The sequence below is a fragment of the Cervus elaphus genome, chromosome X (assembly GCF_910594005.1).
Source record: "Cervus elaphus chromosome X, mCerEla1.1, whole genome shotgun sequence".
NCBI lineage: Eukaryota > Metazoa > Chordata > Mammalia > Artiodactyla > Cervidae > Cervus > Cervus elaphus.
Window position 1 is genome coordinate 154195484 of NC_057848.1, and position 22562 is coordinate 154218045.

The following is a 22562-nucleotide window of genomic DNA, read 5'->3' on the forward strand; positions in this document are numbered from 1 at the left end:
GATAAAGTTTTAGAATAGAGTATTAGTGGGAGGAGTTTCATTTTTTAGTTTCAGTTGAATGACCAACATGCATTCAATAAATATGAAACATTTTTAACTGGCTCCTCCCCCCCCTCTGCCCCAAACAGTATCTCTAGCGGGTTGGGAGACAGGTGGAAAGCCAAGGGCAGTGTGCCTTGCATTTGATGAAGCTTTGCATGATAATATGGACTGATAATTTTGCTGTAATATGGACTGAGTGATATTACTAATAATTAGCTGGTGCCAAATAAGGATATTGAATGACTGAATGAAATTAGCACATATAAAATTTCAGTTTGAATGCCTCACAGCTATGTCCTTGCTCCTTTCTTCTTTAAAATGTTTTGCGTGTTTCCTTATTCAGTGAAGCATTTAAAAACATAGAAAGGATACTTGGAACCTTGGAGGTTTATTCAACAACAGGAGGAATGATTAGTACCATAAATTATAAAACTGAAAGTCCAAACTTTCTTAACAGGATTGAATATTGCTGGGTGAAAAGATGAAAAGTTAAAACTTTAATAGAAAGAAAAATAAATAGTTGCATTTAGGTTAAAAATAAAGTAAATAAGTTTGGGGATGCTACTTGACATAAGAGCATCATATGAATCGACAGTGAGTAGGTGAAACTAATATAATCGTGCCCACAAAAATACCATGTCTAGATTGCTGTAACAGTTCCAGTACACACAGCAGGGAAACACTAAGAAGAAACAAGGCAGACAGATGCGGGTTACCGGCATTGTGAGTCATCCAGAACTTACGTCACAGGTTATAAAGTTAAGGGGATTATATGCATTCAGCTCAGAGATGAGGCAACACAAATAATGTCCAATAACACAATTCCACTGTACACTTTGGGACATGTACAATGTGCAGACACACAAGAGAGCAAATGTGAGGCCATTATGCTGAAGAGAACCATAGAATCTTAGAGTTAGAAGAAGCCATCACATTTAGTTGTCCCACTGACTCTGGAAGCCCTGACTGGTAGCTGGTTTTTGGTTCCTTCTTAAACACAGGGTACGGAGGAATCCTCTAAATGGAAAAAGATCAGTTATTCCACTTATGGGCAAATGCAATTATTGGAATGTTTTCCTTCATATCAATCTAAAATCACCCTCCGTGCATCTATTATGTTCTCTGGAATCTTAAAGATCATTCATCTGTCTTCAACATGTCAGCCTTTCAGTATTTTTCTGATTTTCAATGTCAAGACCCACAATGAGTAGAAATTTATAAGAAGTCAGCTTTTATATCACTACCAGGAAGACCTTTTAAACTATAGCTGTCCAACATGGAATGCCCTGTCTTTGGGGGCAGTAAGCTCTAAGTCCCTAAAATATTCAAGCAGAGACTCAATGAAATTCATCAAGTGTATAAAGATATTTCCATATTGGGTGGGAGAATGGATATTTAAAACTCTAATTTCTATGGTGAGATAGCTAATTATTATGCATATTTACATACAGCATGGCACTTGTTATATGCCTCCTCCAATAAAAAACAACTTATCTATTATTAAATGAATTCCTTACCTTAATATAAAACATTTAAAATGGGTTCTATAGTATTTACCAGAGAGACACTTTACAGCAACACAAATTAAAAAAAAAAAGTGTTACTTAACTAAAGAAGATTTCAAAGTTATAGCTAACTTTTCACTTAATTATTCAGCAAAGATATTCAACATTTGTACAGAATTATTTTTGTAATTGTAAATATCTTTTCAACCTCCAGTGCTGAGGCACAATCCTTCTAATTAGGTTAATAAAAGATGATCATGAATCTTAGAATCCAGGATGCTAAATCAAGAGATGGCTGCCCAGCAACCACATAGGGTATCAGAGAATAGAATACAAAGTGAGGGGTGGGGCTTACTGTCAGAGTTGGCAGTGGGTTGTGTTGAAGCCACACAGATTCCAAGCTGTCCCTCCTCCCTGTTCTTTATAGAAAAGGCATGAAAACCCCTGTCTGTTGACATTGTTAAAGAACAAGGAGAAAACAGCAGAAATGCTAGAGGAAAAAAGGTAAAGTTTAAGTTTAGCGGTGCTGAAGTTATGGGCTATTTTCTCTCACCAAGAATCCTAAAGTGAGTGCTTTAAAATACCCATTTCATAAGGTTATAGAATAGACTCAAAATTAGGGCAACAACAACAACAATTTAAGAAAAATATTAAAAGAAAGGAAGCAATAATGTCATGGATGAGAAAATTCTGGTCTTAAATGAATAGATCTTAGGTATTAAGTCAATAAAGCCTACAGATCATTTATCAGAAGAGAAAAAGCACAATAAATATACCAGATTCAAAATCATGGAAGATATGGGGTTATAAAGGTGGAAGAAAGAGAAAAATTCTGTTTAAAAAGGTTCAAATTTCCCTAAAATGGACATTCAAAATATAGTATAATTTTCTGTATTTGGTACTCTGTCAATAGTAGGCTTTTCTGGTGATCAAATTCCATATTAGTTGTACTATAAAATTGGGAAGCCATCTTCTCAATCATCAAAGTAATATTTACCTTGTGGTCAGTATAGTATGATGTTAGTGTAGTATCATGGCCTATATATCATACTGACCATAGATTAATATTTCTTTGATTGAGAAAAAATTCCTAATTTTATAGAAATCAATGAGAAGTTCTAGACATCTGGTTTCAGTTAATCAGCATATCTGAGTAACCAAGAAGTATTTTCCCCAACCATAATATTTAAGGAATGAGCCAAATGAGAAATAGCTTAAGAGTGATCTTATTTGACCCTAACCAGCTTTATAAATTTTGCATAAGTGATAAGTACCTTAAAATGAACAAAGAATACCTTGCAGTCTCTCTCAAAGGATCATTTTTATATTATCAATTGGTTATTAGGGTAATTATTGGCACAGTGTAACAAGGAGGCTGAATACTTTGAATTATTTGCTCTGTTTCATGCTATCAGAAAGATTTTTCTTCTTTTTCAAAAATAATTTACAAACTTTTGTTGTAAGTAGACTTGCAAAAGAGTTAGATATATGCTTAACATAGTGCCTGGCTTGTAATAAACAAACAGTAAATGTTTGTTGAATGAATGAATAAATATATACTTAGAACTAAATAGACTATATATTGATACAGCAAAGCAAAAATACAATACAGAGGTTTAGTACATTTTAGTAGGCTGAATTTAGATATTGAAATATTAGGGAATCTGAGATTAAGAATGTTAAAGAATTTATGTCTATGAAATGAATCTTAATAACTATCACTCTTATTTTCAAACATTCTATAATTTCTGTGAGATAACCTAGAAAATTGATCTTATTGGCAAATTTTGTGGTTGTAATAGAAACAAATATATATGAAATTGTCAAATTACATAGCAGAGACAATAACCTTCTACACTTCTCAAGGATGAGGTTTAAATATTAATATATTTTTAATGACCAATTGCCACTTTTGCATTTAAGATATATAATGATAGGTAATTTTTCCCTTATTGAATGTCATATTAGTGAGTATTTTCACATTAAAGATAAAATTTCAGAGTGTAAAAGATCGAGCTATTAGGACCAACTATTAGGGCTAAAGTGCATATGACTAAACATAAGAAAGTTTGAGAGGCCAGAAGGAGGGAATTTGTGAGAACACTGGGAAAAAGAAGTAAGGGAGATGGTTTAGTAAAAAGGTTAAAGCCAAAGTCACAGGTGAGAAAACTGACCACCAGACACAGTGGTTCTGAAGTCCATCTCTGAGTTCTGGCTTTGAAGGCTAGACTTGCTATGTATTAGCTACTTGGCTCTGGCTTAGCTGTTTTCATCACAGATATTTGGGATAAGCTGACATTACGGGAAGACCCCTGTAAAGAAGGGTGGGAAAAAGTCATACAGCATTAAGGCACTGGGCAGGTAGGCAAGGAGTGACACACCACTCTGAGTGTGTGTGTGTGAGGCATAAGCATGAATGTACAGCCATTGTCATTTCTTCCAGCTCCTTCCATCATTTTTGAAATAGTCAATAGGTAACTGCTGCATTTTCTAGGGTGATACATGCTGGGATTGTGGCTGGGTTGTGAGGTGGTATGTAAGTAATTACATAAGACTACTGTTTATATTACAAACTAAGATCACATCAAAAAAAATTTCTGAGGAAATACACTAACTTGAAACCAATTAAACCATATCATCCCTCCCTACTCACACTGAGTTACAGGAAAAAGATATATGAGAAAAACAAATTCATACAAGAATTTTTAAAGCTTTAACTTTTAAAGAAGTTACCTCTGGAGAGTAAGGAGAGAGGGTTGCTTTTTACTTTACCATTTATCATTTGATACATTTGTGTCATAATGATACATTTATCATTATATTTTAATTTGTTTATTTATCTAGCAACAAGTAAGTTACTACTTTTCAAGAAAACAATAAAAGAAAAACATGCAGGAAAGTTTAAAAACTTCCAATGCATGTTTTATAGTGTATCCCTATTAGGTCTTAATCTTTATCTTCCAATAGTTGGTAACCATAGGAGGTAGACTTCATATACAGAGGGGGAAAAAAGGAGCATTTGTGACCTTCAGCTTTGGCAAGGGCGACCCAGATAAAAGGAGTTTAAACTTAGAACAGCTTCTCATAAAATAAGCTAGAACAAATTCTACTGAGAAACTGACTATATGCTACCACTAATCTGAAGAAAGGGGATTGCCTTTTGGTGTGTGAAAATAGTAACAACTAGCAGTGTGGCTGAACTGCATCATCTTTCTTGGGAAAACAAACTGTAAATCATAACTAGTCTTTGGAATACAGGTGACGGGTTGTCATTCTTGTATGTGAGCTTTAACTCTTCTCTGTCCACATCTTCTGCTGCTATGACTGCAGCATCTAGAATTCATTCTTTAGCCAATTGAATCTGGCTTCATTACTTAGTATGAAACTTCTGAGAATATTTTCCTGGCTGATGCAGGCTATTGGCTATTTGCTAAAGTACAAGTTGCAATTTCAACACATTTTACGAATGAATCAGACGAAGTTAGGTGTTGGGTGACTTCTGAGGGAGGCAGCAGATTTTGGTAGAAAAATCAACTACCAATGGGTGCTGAAAGATCTCGTTTCTAACAATAAATTGCTTATGTAATATGTCATCTTTTTGCGGCCTTCATCTTTGAAATGAGAGTAAAACAGGAAGAAGATGGATGTCAACATAGAGAAAGTGACTATAAATGAGCTATAATATCAATAGAAAGAGCAGTAATTTTAGTTATTAGTATTCTAGCTTTGTGGTGCCCAGCATGAAGAAGGTAGGCTGAACACATGCAGTACGCCCTTCCCTTTACAAGATACCCAAAATAAAGAATTTTGTAATGACTTTCTGTCACACAATGAATAAAAAATAAATTTAGCTTTAACTACTATATAATAAAATGGGAAAGAATTAGTGATAGAAGGGTTACAATTATTCATTCATTCACTTATTTATCCAATAGTGCCTGGCCTACTATGGGCCATATACTGTTTTGGGCACTGGGTATACAAGACAAGAATAAAATCCCTTCTCTTTAGAAATTTATCCACTGTTGGGTAGAGATGGAAAATAAATCAGCTAACAGTATTTGATATTATATTCAAACTGATAAAACTGTGAAGAATATAAAACTGGGTAGCACAACCAAGGATAAATGGTGGTGGCGGGGGCAGGGAAGGGACATCTGGGTCAGACTGGGTTGTTAGGGTATAACTCTCTTAGGGGAAAATATCTGAACCTGAATGGCAAGATCTATAAACAAATATTTCAGTAAATATATATGAAAAAAAAAGTGAAAGTGTGAAAGTGGTGCTCAGTTGTCCAACCCTTTGTGACCTTGTGGAATGTAGCCTACTGGAGTGGGTAGCCATTCCCTTCGCCAGGGGGTCTTCCTGACCCAGGGATCGAACCCAGGTCTTCCCGCATTGCAGGCAGATTCTTTTCCATCTGAGTCACCAGGAAAGCCCAAATATATATGAAGTAACTTCTATTTGGAATACAAAGTTTCTTTTGAGTTCCCAAATGTCCAAAGTCAAAAAGGAAAGGAAGAGTGACTGATAAGAATGTGAAATGAGGGACATTTCTATTTTAGCTCCTAGAGCACAGCTAACATATTGTGTTGAAATATACAAAATTGCTGATACTTCATCATTTTGACCTACAAAAACAGCAATTCATATGATTCAACTCAATAGCTGGAACTGAACAAAGTTAGGTCATGTAGTCAGGTAAATGTTATTTAGTGAGGTTTGCCAGGACTAATTCACTATTTAAGTATTGTAATTGCCCTCTTTGCTTAAATCCAAATCTGCATGAAATCTACATAAATTACATAATTATAAAACATTTATTGGATAGACTTACAGTGTGTCAAAAATGGAAACTAAGTGCTTTCTGGCATTACCTCATTCGATCCTCATATAACCTCAAAAGGTAGGAACTGTTACCACATCATCTAACAATTGAGGTCTAGAGGTGTTAAATAACTTGATCAGTCATACCACTTGGAAGTGGTAAAGTGACAAAGCAAAGATGGCAACTGAGGAATGTCTCCAGAGACTGTATTCTAGCCTTTGGTCACTCAGTGTTCATAGGAAAACATGCTTATTTATTTCAAAGGTCAACTACATATCTAACTTGTTATATTTTCAAGGTTTATGTAATATACATCCTTTTTCTGATATTTAACATTTTATTACGGTCAAGACTTTCAAATGATGTGATGAGATCTGGGGTGTGTGTTTGTATATATACACTGAAAGGGTGAAACACTACTGGAACAAATATATTTGATGATACACATAATAGTACAGAGGCTCATGTATCAGTAGATAGTAATGACAGACAGTTTGGTACACTCCTTTTCTTTACGATCTTAAAAATCAAGGTTAGTCTAAACTCATAATCATTTCATTTCCCTTGCTATTTAGGCAGGGGCATGTGATGCAATCTTGGCCAGTGAAATCTAGGGCTAAGTCTGCTGGAAGGATCTAGGAAGTTTTGATTTTACAAAAAGTACCAAGAATAGGGTCTGATCTTTGGATGCTATCTTAAGAAAAGTGATGCTCAGAGTTGTTGGCACTACAGAAAAGTTAGCTGAATCTTGACATTACAGTGCCATGACATTTATTCCAGAACAACTCCATCTCTGAACTTTCAGTAAGTTAAGATAATTAGCTTTCCCCCATTATTTAAACCAAAAAAATGAGGGAGGTGTGATTAAAAATTCAACCTATAACTAATACCAGAATCATAGCTACATTATACTTTATATCCAATCTTTAGTGTTTATGTCTCCCTAATAGTCTTTCTTCAAAATCAGATAGTACAGTATTAAGAGAATATTTGCTTTTGCTTTCTAGAGTTTTCTTTTGTTTTTAATATTTATTTATTTATGGCTGTGTCAGATCTTCGTTGGAGCATGTGGGATCTTAGTTCCCTGATTAGGGATCGAACCCACCTCCCCTGTGTTGGAAGGCAGATTCTTAACCACTGGACCACCAGGGAAGTCCCGTTTTTGTTTTTTCAATATCTATGTGTTACATAACCAGCCAAGAATGGTGCCCTTGAACTTCACAAAAGTGACATTTTTAAGGTTCTCTACTATTCTTTCTCTGACTTTTTGGTACATGTCTTTTTACACATTGCTTGTATATCTTTTCCATCTATTCCCTTTAGACCTGAACTGTAATTTATTATTGATGATTATGCTCTCCCAAACTCTTTGTGCTTGAGCATAATTTATCTTGACAATAAATAAACCAGTAAAACGTACTGCAACGTTTTTATTTTCAACTTGCTCCTTTTTTTCCCTTTAACACAATTTCCTATTCTGAGAATATCTTCCCCTTGTCCATATACTTCTTACCTGAATGTTCTTAAAAATAAAATTCATAGCATTTAGAAACTCTTCAGGAAATTACTTCAGGACTCTCAAAATGATTGAAGAGGATTAATCTATCTTCTTCTGCATGATATTAGTAGTCATTATCTAGCCTCTCTGCCTAGATTATTTAAGATATTAAGGCACTGAGCTGCACATTTTGTACAGCTCTTAAGTTACCGATGGTGTGCAATGGCTGTTAGAAAAAAAAACAACAACAACTTTAAAGCACACTTCTTGGCAGATCTCATTTTGAAAGCATCAATAAATATCCTAGCTAGATAACCTGATAGGTATTGTAGCTAGTAGGTAACATTTTATCCATCACAACTCTCATCCCTGCTAAGAAAAAAAAACACAGAAAACCCTAGGTTTTGCTTTAGATTCCTAAATAAACTAATAAATGTGTAAATATGAATGCTGATAGGTTATCTCTAGGACAATGAAAAAGAGCACATTATAACTTCATTGAGTACCTGGAGGCACCAAAAATGTATGGCTGATAAAGAGTGCTCTTTTAACTGCCAAGAGGGAAATCAGCAGGATTAAGGGATAAAGCTTTCAAAAACCTACTAAACTAAACTAAACTACACAGTATGGCAAGGGGAAGAGAGCTATTAGAAGCAGACTTAAGCTGTATTAACCAAAACCATATTTTAGTGTTACGGCAGATGATTTCTGAATAAAGAATATTATATCTTTATATTTTGTCTCACAACTTTATGATTAATACTCCTTGAAAGCTGCATAGGCTGATATAATTTATAACTTAATTTCACTGAGGTATTATAAGGCCTACACCTCAGTAAGATTCCAAAGTGCTAATTGGGATAATAGGAAATTAGTTGTCTTCTCCCAAATGCCAGTGAAGTAGGTCAGGATAATTAATATGCAAGCTGACTTTTCAGTCAAAGGAAAACAAGACAGGTCTCATCTGTGTACTTTTAGTACCATCCATTTAGACTAAAATGAGTTCAACCTGAGAAAAATCACAGTGTGACTCAGTTAAAGAACTGAATTTCAAAATAAGACAAAAGGTAGTTCAACCATGAGAACACAGATTGAAGTATGCTCTAAGAAGTATGCTCCAAAGGAGACTAAATTTACACCTCCCAAGCAGGGCCAAATTCTACATGTACAAAGAAAATGAAAAAAACCATTCAGGTAACAGATGTAGGTATATCTTGCTTCTTAAATTGCTCTGTAAACTCATAAGCACTACATGATATAGATCATGAAAGGGGTTTGGTTGATGACATAATTCTTTTGTAAAAGTTTATTTATTTTTAATTGAAGGATAGTACCTTTACAGTGTTGTGTTGGTTTCTGCCATACATCAACATGAATCAACTACAGGTATATGTATGTCGCCTCCCTCCCACTTCCCACCTCATCCCACCCATCTAGGTTGTGGTGACATAATTCTTAATCCTTAAAGCTGAAGATAGGCTGTATTTTAACATTTTCTCCCATGGCTCCTTCTGTTCACTTGCCTGATATTTCCTATTTTTAATTTCTTGGCAGACTGAGAAAAAAGTTTGAAGCTAGAGACATGAAACTTACTTCCTCTGCAGGTCTGTACTTCATTAGCGCAAATTCACTTTAGTAGGTCACAACGCATGCTGGCCTTGAGCAGGACAGTTAGTAACACACTGCTGCTAGCCTTTGATTCTAACAAGCACGGTAGCCTGCTGGCCCGAGTGGTAGCATCGTGAGCGCTCCGTGTGGAGGGCTAGAAGTCTGAGGCTGATGGGATGGCCACAGCTTCTTTCCCGTGTATAATTTTGACTCTGTTGACATAACACCAAGCAGCCTGATTTGAATAAGCAGCCCAAAATACTTATTCCTAATGGCCAACTTAGAGCAGTCATGAATAAGACACTCCCTTTAACTAGACATTAAAGATTCTTTTGAAAACACTGATTGTTTATAGCTGATGTTTCCCAAATGAAGTGTTCATCAAATCGTACGCTTCTCAATATTAGAAACAGTAATGCAGAAAAACCATCATTAATCTTCTAGGCAAGCATGAAGCATACTGCCCTGATGAGAATGGTTTAAAGGACACTGAGACATCAAGTGGCAAGATTTACAGAAAAATACCCAGAAATAGATGGGGCTTTGCAAGACAGTGCACGGCCACCTTTGGTGAAACAGACCTGAATGCAATAGCCCAAGCTGCTCCACCATATTAAACTGTAAAGGCAACATACGCAATACCAAGTTTACCTACACATTTCCTAGGGCTGTTCTCCCTTATTGCAATCATTCCACAAAGAGAAAGCCTGCTGAAAAAGATGGAAAGTACTGAGTAACTGCCTACTTGACCCACTTGGGAACCTGAAGAAAAAACCCATCCACTTGGAGTGCATCTGTATTGCTAAAAATACATTTAATCAACAAAACAGCAAAAAACTGACAATAGAAAAAATAATCCAACATCATCTAACTAGAGATGCTCTGTAGCCTAGTGGAGCCTGAAGGAAGGGCAAGCAAAGGCCTAGCTTTGCCTTTCAGGTCCTAGGACACATATTCTCCAATCTAGTACTCCCTACGCAATGACCAGGAGCAAGTGCTAAGTATCTAGCTTAACAGAAAAAGACAGCTTCAAAGACTTCTACGTATGGCAATGAAGGAATGTGTTGTGAACAGGATTCTCTATTTCAGAGGGCTGTGCCTAATTTCAACACAATTTATTTGAAAATGGCAGAGATGAAGTATTTTCCCTAATGATTTTTAAAATACTGAATAAACCTCCCATACTTAGTTGCAGCAGTTATGTAGTACCTGGACAATAGTCAAAATGAGGTTTCTAACTTATCTTTAGTTAAGTTTTAGAAAATAACTCATTAATCATCCTAACATTAAAAATGTATGATCGTGCTTGCCAGCACTCCTACAGAGGCCTAACACGGTTTCTAGATCTTTCTTCCACAAGACTCTTCTATAATTTCTAATAGATGTGAATGTCATTATGAGAGCTTGGCAGGTAATCAACTTTCCTGAACCAACAGTATACCTTTTATAATGGTCCTCATGGAGATTATGACTACAACATACTTTATATGGAAACTGCTTTAACATGTGAATTTTATTGTAAGCAACTCATATTTTGATAGTAGAAGAGGTCCACTAAATTTTCTTGTCAATAATCTCCAAAGTAACCCTCACTTTAAATAAGCCAAACTTGAAATTGATATGAGGTTCCTGACCTGTTGGTAACCTGTGAGCTTTGAGTTGTTTTTTCAGTTGTGATGATCTTACACTAATATATCCTTTAATCGAAGTCTCATATATGTCATGAAATGGGCTGAAGGACACAGCCTGTTGGTATCCTTTAAAAAGAGAAGTCTAATGCCCTCATGGGACTAAAACAGTAACTGGTTTCATCAACACTGGCTTGGGTCATCTGCACTAACTGGCCCATATTTCATTTATTTATTTATTTAATATTTCATTTTGAATAAAGAGATTTTATACTATTTCTTCGGTATTTTACATTCAAGTCTTGGTAACTAGTAAACATATTAATTTATTTACCTACTTTTTTTTTGAGGGGGGGCACATAAGGCGGCTTGTAGGATCTCATTTCCCAGACCAGGGACTGAACCTGGGTTGTGGAATTTTTAATGCCAATAAGATAGAGGGTTGCTTAAATGACTTCTCTCTCTCAGGAGTTGATTCACATACATTGAGCTTTGCAATCAACATACATACCAGGCAAGTACATGGATGCTTTTGGCAAATTGGTTTCTAGAAACAGATTCTGCTGTTTGGAGTTGACAGAAATGCTATGTAAAATTTCTGCTTCAAACAATTCTTTTGGATTTTTCCTTTCAGTCTTCTAATAGTGAAAAGGGAAGTTACATATGTATGTATGTATATGTATGAGTGTGTGTATTTTTTGTGTATTTACTACTTATTCAACCAAGGTCCTGCTAACACCTGCTTGAAGCATTTATAGCTTCTTAACCCAAACTCAGAGGGCAACAGCTGTGGACCAAAGGGATGATGCGTGTGAGTGAGAAGAAAGTAAGTAGGTAAGAGGAGGAAGAAGAACGAATGCCATCAACCTTAAAAGGCAAATGCGTAACTGGAGAAAATAAATTATTTCTTCTAGCTGTGAGTGTCCTGAGATATAGGCTTCACTACTCATCTTTCCCCCCCCCAAGTTATTCAAGTTCTGAAGGTAGGACACCAAGGGATACCTAACTTCCTATGCAGCAAGACCGTTATTTTAAGAAAAAGGGGAAACAAAATTCTGTTTTCTTAAAATAAGAAGTTTGAAAAGGTTAGGAATCTGTGTGTACAGGCTAAGAATCTCCATCGACATACTTACTTTTGTCTCCTATGTTTTCCCCTGCTGCCTCCCCTTCCTCCTCCTCCTCCTCCTCCTCCTCTTCCTCCACCTCTGTGGGCTGCACGTCATCCTGCGGGTCACAGGCACTAACCGGCGCATTCAGACAGCAGTGGTTGAACCCGCTATCTCGTGGCAGAGTGAAACTTCGAGGCTTGCCCCCGTTTCCATTTAACACTTGCATCCGCTCGCTCTCAGCTAAGGGGTACGGCCCATAGTGATCCTGAAGGTGGCACTTCTGCGTCGGCAGGGTGGACTGCCGCCTGTGCTCGGGGGAGATGGCCGCCGAGTCAGAGAAGACAGAGTCCTCCAGAGGCAGAGTCTGAAGATAGTGTAATCCTGAGCTTGTCAGGGGCGTCTCGATTAAATCCTGCCAGGAGCGCCGCTGACTGGCTGTCTTGCGAATGGGGGACACCACACTGCTCCCAGTCACTTCCTGGCGAAACTCCTCATGGGAGGATTGCGACTGGGAGGTCTCTGTGGAGGACAGCCGGCTGTGTTTCGCTTCCACATAAGGACTGGCACAGCTCATCTGTGGAAAGGAGACTCTGATCAGTCTCCCAGAAGTAACAGACCACTCTTATCACCAAGGAACACCTTTGATTCCCAGCAGGCATTATTTACTCTGAGTGAATGACTACTCACCTTTTCACGTATTTCAAAGGTAGGCCCTAGCTGAAATTTTCAGACTGAGACATGGATGTATTGAAATACAGCTATGCTGGGCTCTCGTGTAAAATGTGACATATTAGTGCAAAGTTTCACCACAATCAAAGTATAAGGGAATGTGAGTGCCTATGTAAGAAATATTCAGCAACTAAAAAACAAACCCCAAGTTTTAAAATCTCTATGTGTTAAAGATCCTGAAGAATTGTTGCCAAATTCATATTTCCAGATTTTAGAGAGTTTGGGGATGAGAGCAAGAACAGCTTTTGGACGTAAAAATAAGGTGCTTCTCTCTAATGAGACACAACCCTTCCTCTTCTTCAAAGGTGACGGTCTGCTCCTATGGAGCCAAGGAAAAGTTTTCTTATGGTCTTGTCAGTTCTGTGGCACACTCTAGAGAGTTAAAATGTAGAAAGGATAAGATTACACCCTGATGGGGATTAGCATCTGCCTTGAGCACAGCCTTCAGAGTACATAAACACAAAAGAGAAGTGGGATGTTTTTACCAGTGGAATTTAAAGCTTGGGAACCTATGTCAGAACACAAAGCACAATCAAGAAGGACTGGCGCCAAGTGAAGCTGTAAAAGGCCTGCAGGCGCCCTACTGGGAGAAGCCGGACTCCACTTCTGCAGGCTAACAGACCAGCCCAGGCCCTTCCTGGCAGGCGGAGCCAGGGGTGTTCAATGTGGTCATTACGACTGAGGCTGAAGTTGTGGCCAGGAAAAGCCTGACTAAGGTGAAAGTACATCTACCCCTTTGGGTAAAGGAGTTCAGTGGTATCTTCTGTGGGCAGTTTATCCTCCCACGTGTTAGTAACAATGTGGGTAGTTTCCTTCTTGAAATTCACAAGTTGCTATCATTAAAGAACAGTTTGGTCAAGCAGTTTCCCTTTCTTTCATGTTTACAAATATTTTATGTTTAAAGGTTTATTTATTTTTATCTTTTGGCTGTGCCATGCAGCATGTAGGATCTTAGTTCCCCGAGCAGGGATGGAACCCATGCCTCCTACATTGGAAGTGTGGAGTTTTAACCACTGGACCACCAGGGAAGTCCCTACAGATATTTTAAAAGAATATTCAGATCCTGACTTTTTAGGGAAAGAGGGAAAATATGATACAAACTGTATCTTGTTACTGACTTCATTATTTCATTTGTTTAGTTCATCCTGGCATTCTGTTGCACTGCAGCATTTATTAAGGAAATGTGTATACGGACACGTGTATACAACTCTGCATTTTTTCTACTTTTCTTCTTTTTCCCTTAGGTAAGGGACACTATCATCAAACATTTCAATTAAAAATGTGACTTCCCTTTCAGTCATTAGCCAAAATATTTATCCATTTATTCCATTTATTTATTTCAGAAATATTCACTGAGCACCGAATAAATAAGTACCAGTGCTGTGCTAGGCCACGGGGATGAATAGATGAATAGAATGGAGTCCCTGTTCTCAAAAAGTTCATAGTCCAGTCCAGTGAGCTGTTTGCAGTCCCAAATATGCTGATTGATTGAGTATCTCTGGATTAGGCCTGAGTATCTGCATTTCTAAAACATTCCAGAGATGATCCTTATGCATAGCCAAGGTTGAGAAGTGGCCTCGAATTATATCAACCTCTTGCATAGCACCTTTCTTGTTAAAAATCCCCTGGAGTAACACAGAAGTAGAATTAAGTTGGCTGCTATTGTCACCTAAATCCAGTTTCCATTTCCTATGTGGAAGACTCAGTCCCAAGATAGGCAGAATGGACTCTTACGTACTGTGACCATGCAATGTACAGTATTTAACATGGGACAGTATTGAGACTCTTTCAATAATTCTGATGAGCATAAAACAATCAGGGACAGTTATAAAAATCAAGGTACAGTCTATACACAGAATGATTTACACAAGTTTAAGAAGTCTTAAGAAGGGTACCACATAAACACATAGACATTAACCCAGATCCCATAGCTATCTGAAAAGCTACCTACCAAAACATGTTCAATACGGATATAATATCAATTGTTACTATTGTTTCTAAAGAACATAGGAATGAACTTTGTTACTGTAGAACAGATAAGGTCAATTTACATATCTTTTTCCACAAAAACTTTTTTTTGTTGATATTTCATGAAGGCTACTCTGACACAAATGGTATGTTTTCTTAATAAAACTGGTAAGATATTTATAAGTGTGGAATCTGTGGTGACTGCTTCTCCTGATTAAATATTCTTTGTATACTTAAAGTTTCTCCCTTATTGCTTTTAGGCTCCCTGTTTTCTCTTCCCCTGAAAAACCCAAGGTCTGACAAGTAATTCACCACACAATGTTTTTCAACATAAAAAAAGGATGTTTCAGATCAAAGAATCCAATACTATATTGAGTACATTACTATTAGCAACTTACAGAGGGAGGCCGTGGGTATGTATCGTAGGGGGGTGGGGGGCTGTCCTGTTTAGGTGTTGATGGAGTATCTGCTTCTTCCTTGTCACTCTCACTCCAGTAATCTGAAAATTCACACATATGGATACATCAATATTCCATTAAAAGCGTCTAGCCATATTTTCAGTAACACGCAGCTACCAGCTAACAAAAGGAAGTTTAAATTCCACTTCTACACACTGCTCCCCAGCACTGGCTACTCCAGGTCCACCAACTTTTAGTTTCAGTTGGGATTTGAGGAGAAAGAAAGAGTACAATCACCCAGTTCCCACCTCCCTTTAAAGCAAGCAATTACACAGAGCTGCAGTTTTAAGGAGTTACGAAAAAGACAATGCATAAGTCAAATCACCTTTAGGGTATAATCCAGACCAAACTACTTGAAACTTCAAAGAATGAATTATGTTACATGATGTTTCTTAAAGGTGTACCATTTTATCTTAAAGATGAACACTCAAAGAAGAAATGCATACATTGCTGGAGATTTCTACAGATATAAACAGCTCCCAAAATAATGTTCTCAATTCTCTTCTCTGGCTTCAGTTCACTGGTTATCTAACAATCGCTGTTTCCAGAGTCATGCTGACACGAGTCTCTATAACACCATACTCCCACCTCTACTTGGAAACACATGGCAAACCTTGATTCTTGCCAAACGCAAAAGGGCAAATCTGCTGATGTGGGCTGTAAGCTCCAAACTTCTAGAACTACTTAAAAGGGTAGAAAATGTAAGCCGCTAGACAAAATGTCTTGGCAGACCTCAGGCAAGAGGGAAGAGGAAAAACTGAGGTACATTAGTCGAGTAAAATACAGCACAAAGGCCAATCATCAGATCTGTTCTACCAATATTTCAACCACCCTAGAACTGCTGGGTTAATTTTTTGTGTTTACAAGGAAAAATCTAGAAGTATCATCCATATGAATTTCAAATGATAAAAGGCAGCCAAACAAAAGGTTCCTTATTCTTATGAAAAGCTCCACCACAAAAGAACCACTAGAAGGCTTAGATGTAGGTGAAAAATCATGGCACATATTTTTATAGGTACCTTTTTCCATCTAGGAATTCCCATACTGTAATATTTTCATACATTTTCCTTGTGGTGCTGATTAATAAGTACAATTAACATTTACTGAGGACTTGTTATATGCCAAATAGAAAGTAGTAAAACTGGGGTTTGAACTAAGAAATTGTCTTGTTCTAAACCTTGAAGGGTTAAGGACTTTTTCGTATGACTTAGTTTAATGTGACATATTAAAGAGAGAGTTTAATGTGACATATATTCATGATTTTTCAAGCCGCTGTCCTCCCTGCTAGTAAAAATTCTTTAGCAATGGAGACAAAGTCTCTGAAAATCTTATTCCTGCTTTAATTATCTCCTTTGAGTAAAAGAAAAGCAAAGACTAGTTAACCTAAATTTGATATCTGGTTTTTACATTGGGTCACACTGGTGATGGGAAGCATACTAAGTCTCCTCCCGAATATGAATTGATGTAGTTGCCCAGAAACGGACCCAGTAAACGCTAGTGGGAAAAGCATGGACTATACACTTGTGCAGATGCAGCTTCAATGTTTGGCTGTACCAACTGCCATTTCTGTGCTCTTGTGATGGTGACTTAATCTCTCTGAGTCTGTTTTGTTATCCATAAAACAGAGCTAATAAACACCACCTTTCAGAGTTGTATGAGTGGGGTAGTAAGGTAGCACATATTTAAGTGCCTTACACCTTGAAAGCACTAAAAAATATTAGGATTCCTAATACTGGTGGATTTGCAGGTAGCACACTAGGACAGTCTGTCCCAGATCACACAGGAAATAAAGGCCTGGTGTTCCCATCTTCTTAGCCCTTAATTTTTTTTCTTGTAGCAAGTTCCAGCAATGAAAAGTGAATTCGGGAGCTCTGGGGCCTCGGTTGGGTAGTTTTATGGGAGCTTGAATACTACTGGGAAATTATTGCTGGAGGGAGAGGTACTAAGCATCCCTCCTCCTTCTCCCAAGCAGTAGGCCTGCCAAGATCACCCTGCTCTTATCCTTCCCACTATTTCCAGAAACTATGACTGTGCTAGGTTTTCCCTTCCCCTTTGCACTGAGACTTTGGGTCTCAAGGAGTTAGCACCTGAAATGGTCCAATCAGCACACTGAGAAGGAGAGGATAACTGTTTTCTCAAGATCTCTATGACTAACACTACAAGTGACAGATTTAGGAGATTCTCTCTCTACTCCCCGACCTAACCCCTCCTTCCTTGATAAATGAGGAAAAATTCTAGTTCGAAATTTGATGTAATTCTTGGTTTACTAAAAAAGAAGCACCATCAAACCAAATTTTTCACGGGTTGTCTAAGAAGAGGTTGAAATACCACTCTGTAAATTAACTTCATTTTATACACTAAGCCATGTGTCTCTGAGAGAATAATGCCAGGGAAGAGCATACAGAAAATTCAGGCCTTTTTCGGTTTGTGTGGAAAATTACCAGCACACTGCTACCCAGAGGCTGAAACCAGTCTGATTTTCATTCTAAGAGCAAATTAATTTATTTTTCTTAGCTCTCTATTTAGCACGGAATGAATGGATACTTTTTAATGTCTCTTGCAGTGATATTCAATTTAACAAGCAACTAATCATGAATAAACAGTGCCATCAATAGAAGAGGAAAATTTCCACTTCTCATGTTGATACAAAGGATAATCTGAAAAAACTTGACTTTTTCATCTAGAACTATCAAAGAAACACAATGAATTTTATTCATTTTTATGTAATTAAAGCTTTACAAAGACCTTACATGTGATTAAAAATAATGTGTCATGAATGTTTGATCTGAGCTGGAAAAATACAGAAAAAGGATTAGCAGACAATTAGCCAAATTATGATCTTGGCAAGATTCAATGTAACCCTGTTTTCTCTACGTGAAATAATGCATAATGAAAAAGATCCTCATATCCTTTATACTGCTGTAGTTAAAGACAGCAATTCACTAAACTTTTATTTAAGTCAATGAGAGAATCACTTCTAAGCTACTGAGTATTTAAATAGAAACACTATTTGGCAGTTATTCCTTTGCATCTTTCTGAAATATTCCCAATTCTCAAAGAGCTTTATTTTGTTTCAGGTTTAACTTCAGTGCTGAGAATGGTACTCAGATGTCAAACAATTCTATAGAAGTGTGGCATAGACACGTGCATGCAGCAGTTGACTGTATAGGATACTGTGAGACCTAATCCCATATAAGGTAGGAAGTCTAATATGCTTCTGATCCATGTTAGAGCATCTGATGAATGTATACTCTAGGGGGAAATCTAAATTATCTCAGAGATTCTGGTTGTAGAGAATTGAAATGTAACTTTTAGCTTCTACATATGATTATCTACCATATTCTAGTAGGCACTAAAATAAATACTCACATGACAGACTATGGCAGCATGAATCCATGGTATTAGTATTTTTTGGAACCTGCATGTGCAATGTGACTTACCAGTTCTTTTATCCATAATGAATTTTGATTATATAATACCAAGAACAAAGGAAATCCACTAAAATCAAGGCCATGCTCAGCTTCAAAGCAATGTCGAGTGACAAAATACAGAAGTTAAGCCTGAAAATCCAAGTTTCCTTATTCATGCAAATTGACTTTTTCAAGATTCATTTTCCTATCAGCACATTGCTCACACTTCTAATTCCTGCATCTTAAAAAACGGAGAAACAAATCTACATGTATGTGTGTGTGTGTGTGTATTTAGTTCTCTTACTATAACTGTAGGCCCATAAATTAAGTAGAAGAACTAAGTGGGGAATAAAAGTTTAACAATGAAGAAATGTGACTTAATTACTGACCTGACACTTCATAGTCTTGGCTTGACACTTCATAGCCTGTGCACAGTGATTTGATGGAGATGGCTTCCATGTTATTTGTGGAAGTACCCATACTACTTCCACTCTCAGAAATGTTTTATTTTATTACTTCTCATCCTGTGAGAACCAGTTCAGATTACGAGTCCACATAATGTCTTTTCCACTTCCTTCCTGGAAGAAATCTCTCCAGCCTCATTCCCATGGAATTTGGTTTGTACTTTTCCATGTCTCACTTTCTGTATTTTACTAAGAGTATCTTTTCTACTACAATTCAACGTAATTTCAGGCAGGATGAGTGCCTATTTCACCATAATACAATTAGAGTGCTAGATGAAGGCCTCACTTAGAAACACTTTGTTGTTGTTCAGTCACTCAATTGTGTCTGACTCTTTGCGACCCCATGGACTGTAGCATGTCAGGCTTCCCTGTTCTTCACTGTCTCCCAGAGTTTGCTCAAACTCATGTCTACTGAGTCGGTGATGCCAGAAACATTTCAATACTAACAAAGCCTTCTCTTTGGCGCTAACATTTTACATCAGGCTCACTGATTACTTTCTCCAAGTATATCCTCGTTAATCCTGTCCCCTCTTCAGGATTTTTAAAAAAATTTTGCATCCACTTAAGCAATTTTAAAAATCAGTTGCATGTTGTGCAAAAATTAGTACTCATTTACTTTATGTCACTCTTTAATTTTTCTTAGGCAATTTCAAGTGTATATTTTTGAAATTCTCTACAAGATGATAAATTCCCATTGACAGTAATCATGTTTTGCTATTTCTTGGACATCTTCCTGCCCTATCTCCTCACTCTTCACCTCCATTCTCTTATCCTATGGCTCTAAACCAGGGGTTGGTCAACTATAGTCTGCAGGCCAAATAAGGCACTTGGCCTGTTTTTATACAGCCTGTGGATCAAGAATGGCTTTTACATTTTAATTGGATTAAAAAAAATAAAAAGAAGTTTCAAAATGTGAAAAATATTATGAAATTCAATCTCATTGTCCATAAATAAAGCTTTGTGGAAGTATAACCACTTCTTTTCATGTCTTTGTAGCAGAGTTGAACAGCTTCAAAGAAACCTTAAGGCCTTCAAAGCCTAAGATATTTACTGTTTGGCTCTTTACTCAGAAAGTTTCCTGACCCCTGACCTAAACCTTTGCTGACAGATTGGTTTTGGGATCTGGTTATCTTTTTTAGATATCTCTAACCTTTAGTTTTTAGATGCTTTAAAAATTTTTCTCTGTGAGGAAACAAAGTTTTCAGAATCTTCACATCAACACACAGACTATGCGTACTGGAGGCACAACTATAAGTATGTTTGTGTATCATTCTGTAGAATTCGTCTAACTTTAGGATGTCTCAAAAGTTCTCAGAAAACTAGTTATGCTTCCAAGGGATGTACAGCAAACATTCTTTGGGAAAAGTGAAGCCACTTTTAGAATGGTAACCACAACTTTTGTTGAGATTTCAATTCTGCATCAGGATATTGTGTTTCATAAATATGAGGTCAATACTAAGGCAAGTTCCATATGATCACAGAGCTAACACACTAACAGAACTGAAGAACACAACCAAATGAGATACTTGATGAAAGAATGAATCATTCATCTGAGTTCTCTGCATAAAAAAGCACTTAAATGTCTGTGAAACCACTAAGTAGAAAAAACCACTAAGGACCTAGACTTGGGTCGATAGAGGACCAATTCTAGGCTTTTTAATTTTTAAGATTTTTTTTTTCTCCATAAGAAATAGACTAAAGGAGATGGCAACAAACAGGAACAAACTCCATATTGCTGCTCTAAAAATCTGAGTTTATTTCCTGTTTGATTTGCTAAATCCTACCCATAAGATGCTATAGTTTGGATTCCTTTGAAGTGCACAAAAGAGGAAAAAAAGCAACAACACAGACTGACATTTGCATTTTCTCTCAAGTGATAGCAATGAAACACTATAGAGGAAAACAGCAAGGGAAAAAAACATAACAATAGTAAAAAAAAAGTATTTCTTTACCTTGTTCTTGCTTAATCCTCTCTCTTTCAGCATATCCTGCAGTCAGCATGTTAATTCTGTTAAGCCACCTGAAAAAACAAATATCAGTAACATTGCAACTGAATTTCTTTATAATTTACCTTTTTGGAAATATTTATCTTCAAATGCATATGAGTATATGGAATAACCTCAGATAAAAGATGTGCTGTTTTTTGCTACTCTTAACACATGGAGTCTTCAATAAGCTAAAATTTGCTGTAGTAAAAACTGTTCCCACAGTAAAGATGCTATTTCACTAGAAAAGTCTTGGGCAAGCCTGTATATATCTGCAACATAAAGAGGTCTGAGATAACCAAAGTCCTATTAATTCTGTTGCTGTTCTGTTTCCTCAGAAAAAAATGCTCCTTTAGAGATATTTAAATAATATCAGATATAATTTGTCTTGAGAAGGGAAAAAGCTATAGACTTTGCTTGTCAAATAAGTTTTACTATCAAATATTAGTTTTGATGAATATCTATTATATTTAATGATCCAAGGGGAAACATCTGAGTAGTACTATAGAAATTTGTCTCTAAATACAACGGTATTAGGTTTTTCCAAAAGCAAAAAGTACATATACAATTTTAACCAACGTTTTGGATCCTGAAAATTTATTTCCACGAACAATAGTAATTTAAAATTAAATCTTAGTTCTCTTCTTTTTCAGGAGAATTGCTATTGCCAATGTAGGGGACTACCTGAAGCAAAGCACTGCTTCAGTCTCCATCTTTTGTTCCATAAGGTCTTGACCTGTGTTCATTACTCTGGTAACTGTTTACACTGCATCAGATTATCAAATCACAAAGTCTTTAAACTAACTTGGCAGTTTTTCACTGGTCAATCCTGAATTATGATTCATATATTTTCCCAAATAAGAAAGTAAGGGAGAATCAACCTTCCAAACTAGCTAATAGAGTTAATATTAAACTGGGAATAATCTAATCTTAACATATTTTTATGAAAAAAAAAATTGTTTTTGAGAACATTTTCTCCTAAGAGATTATTTCCCCTGTCAACTAGAAGATGAATGTCTCTGAAGTGACTCATATACTTCATCATTATGCCAAGTGGTGTTGACTGTGCATCAGATACTGAGAATATCTTAAAGAGAGAGGGAGGAAAGTTGTTTCTCTAATGGACAAAATCACACCCATGGAAATTTAAGGTTTCATTTTAGGTACAAGTCACTTAAAGCCCAACTTTGACAAAACCTACAGTGTAATAATGATCCCCTCAAGTATGTCTGGGAAGTAAAAAAGGGAGCAGAAATGAAAAAAAAATGTAATCAAATGAATTCAGTAGCATGGTATATACACATATAATGCAGAAAATTATAAACTGTAA

General features: G+C 36.6%; 1 protein-coding gene across 9 annotated transcripts in view; it reads right to left on the bottom strand.

Annotated features, from left to right (window-relative positions):
* Positions 1 to 22562, bottom strand: part of CNKSR2 (connector enhancer of kinase suppressor of Ras 2) — a 271251-nt gene that overhangs the window by 35583 nt on the left and 213106 nt on the right. For 8 of the 9 annotated variants that reach the window (XM_043895762.1, XM_043895760.1, XM_043895759.1 and 5 more), the window contains 3 exons: positions 21200 to 21267; positions 15314 to 15414; positions 12243 to 12792 (listed from right to left, as the gene is read on the bottom strand). In XM_043895762.1, the coding sequence (XP_043751697.1) occupies positions 12243 to 12792; positions 15314 to 15414; positions 21200 to 21267 (719 nt within the window). Of the gene's footprint in view, positions 1 to 10153; positions 10192 to 12242; positions 12793 to 15313; positions 15415 to 21199; positions 21268 to 22562 lie in introns of those variants that run through there. The other variant, XM_043895765.1, reaches the window with a different exon arrangement.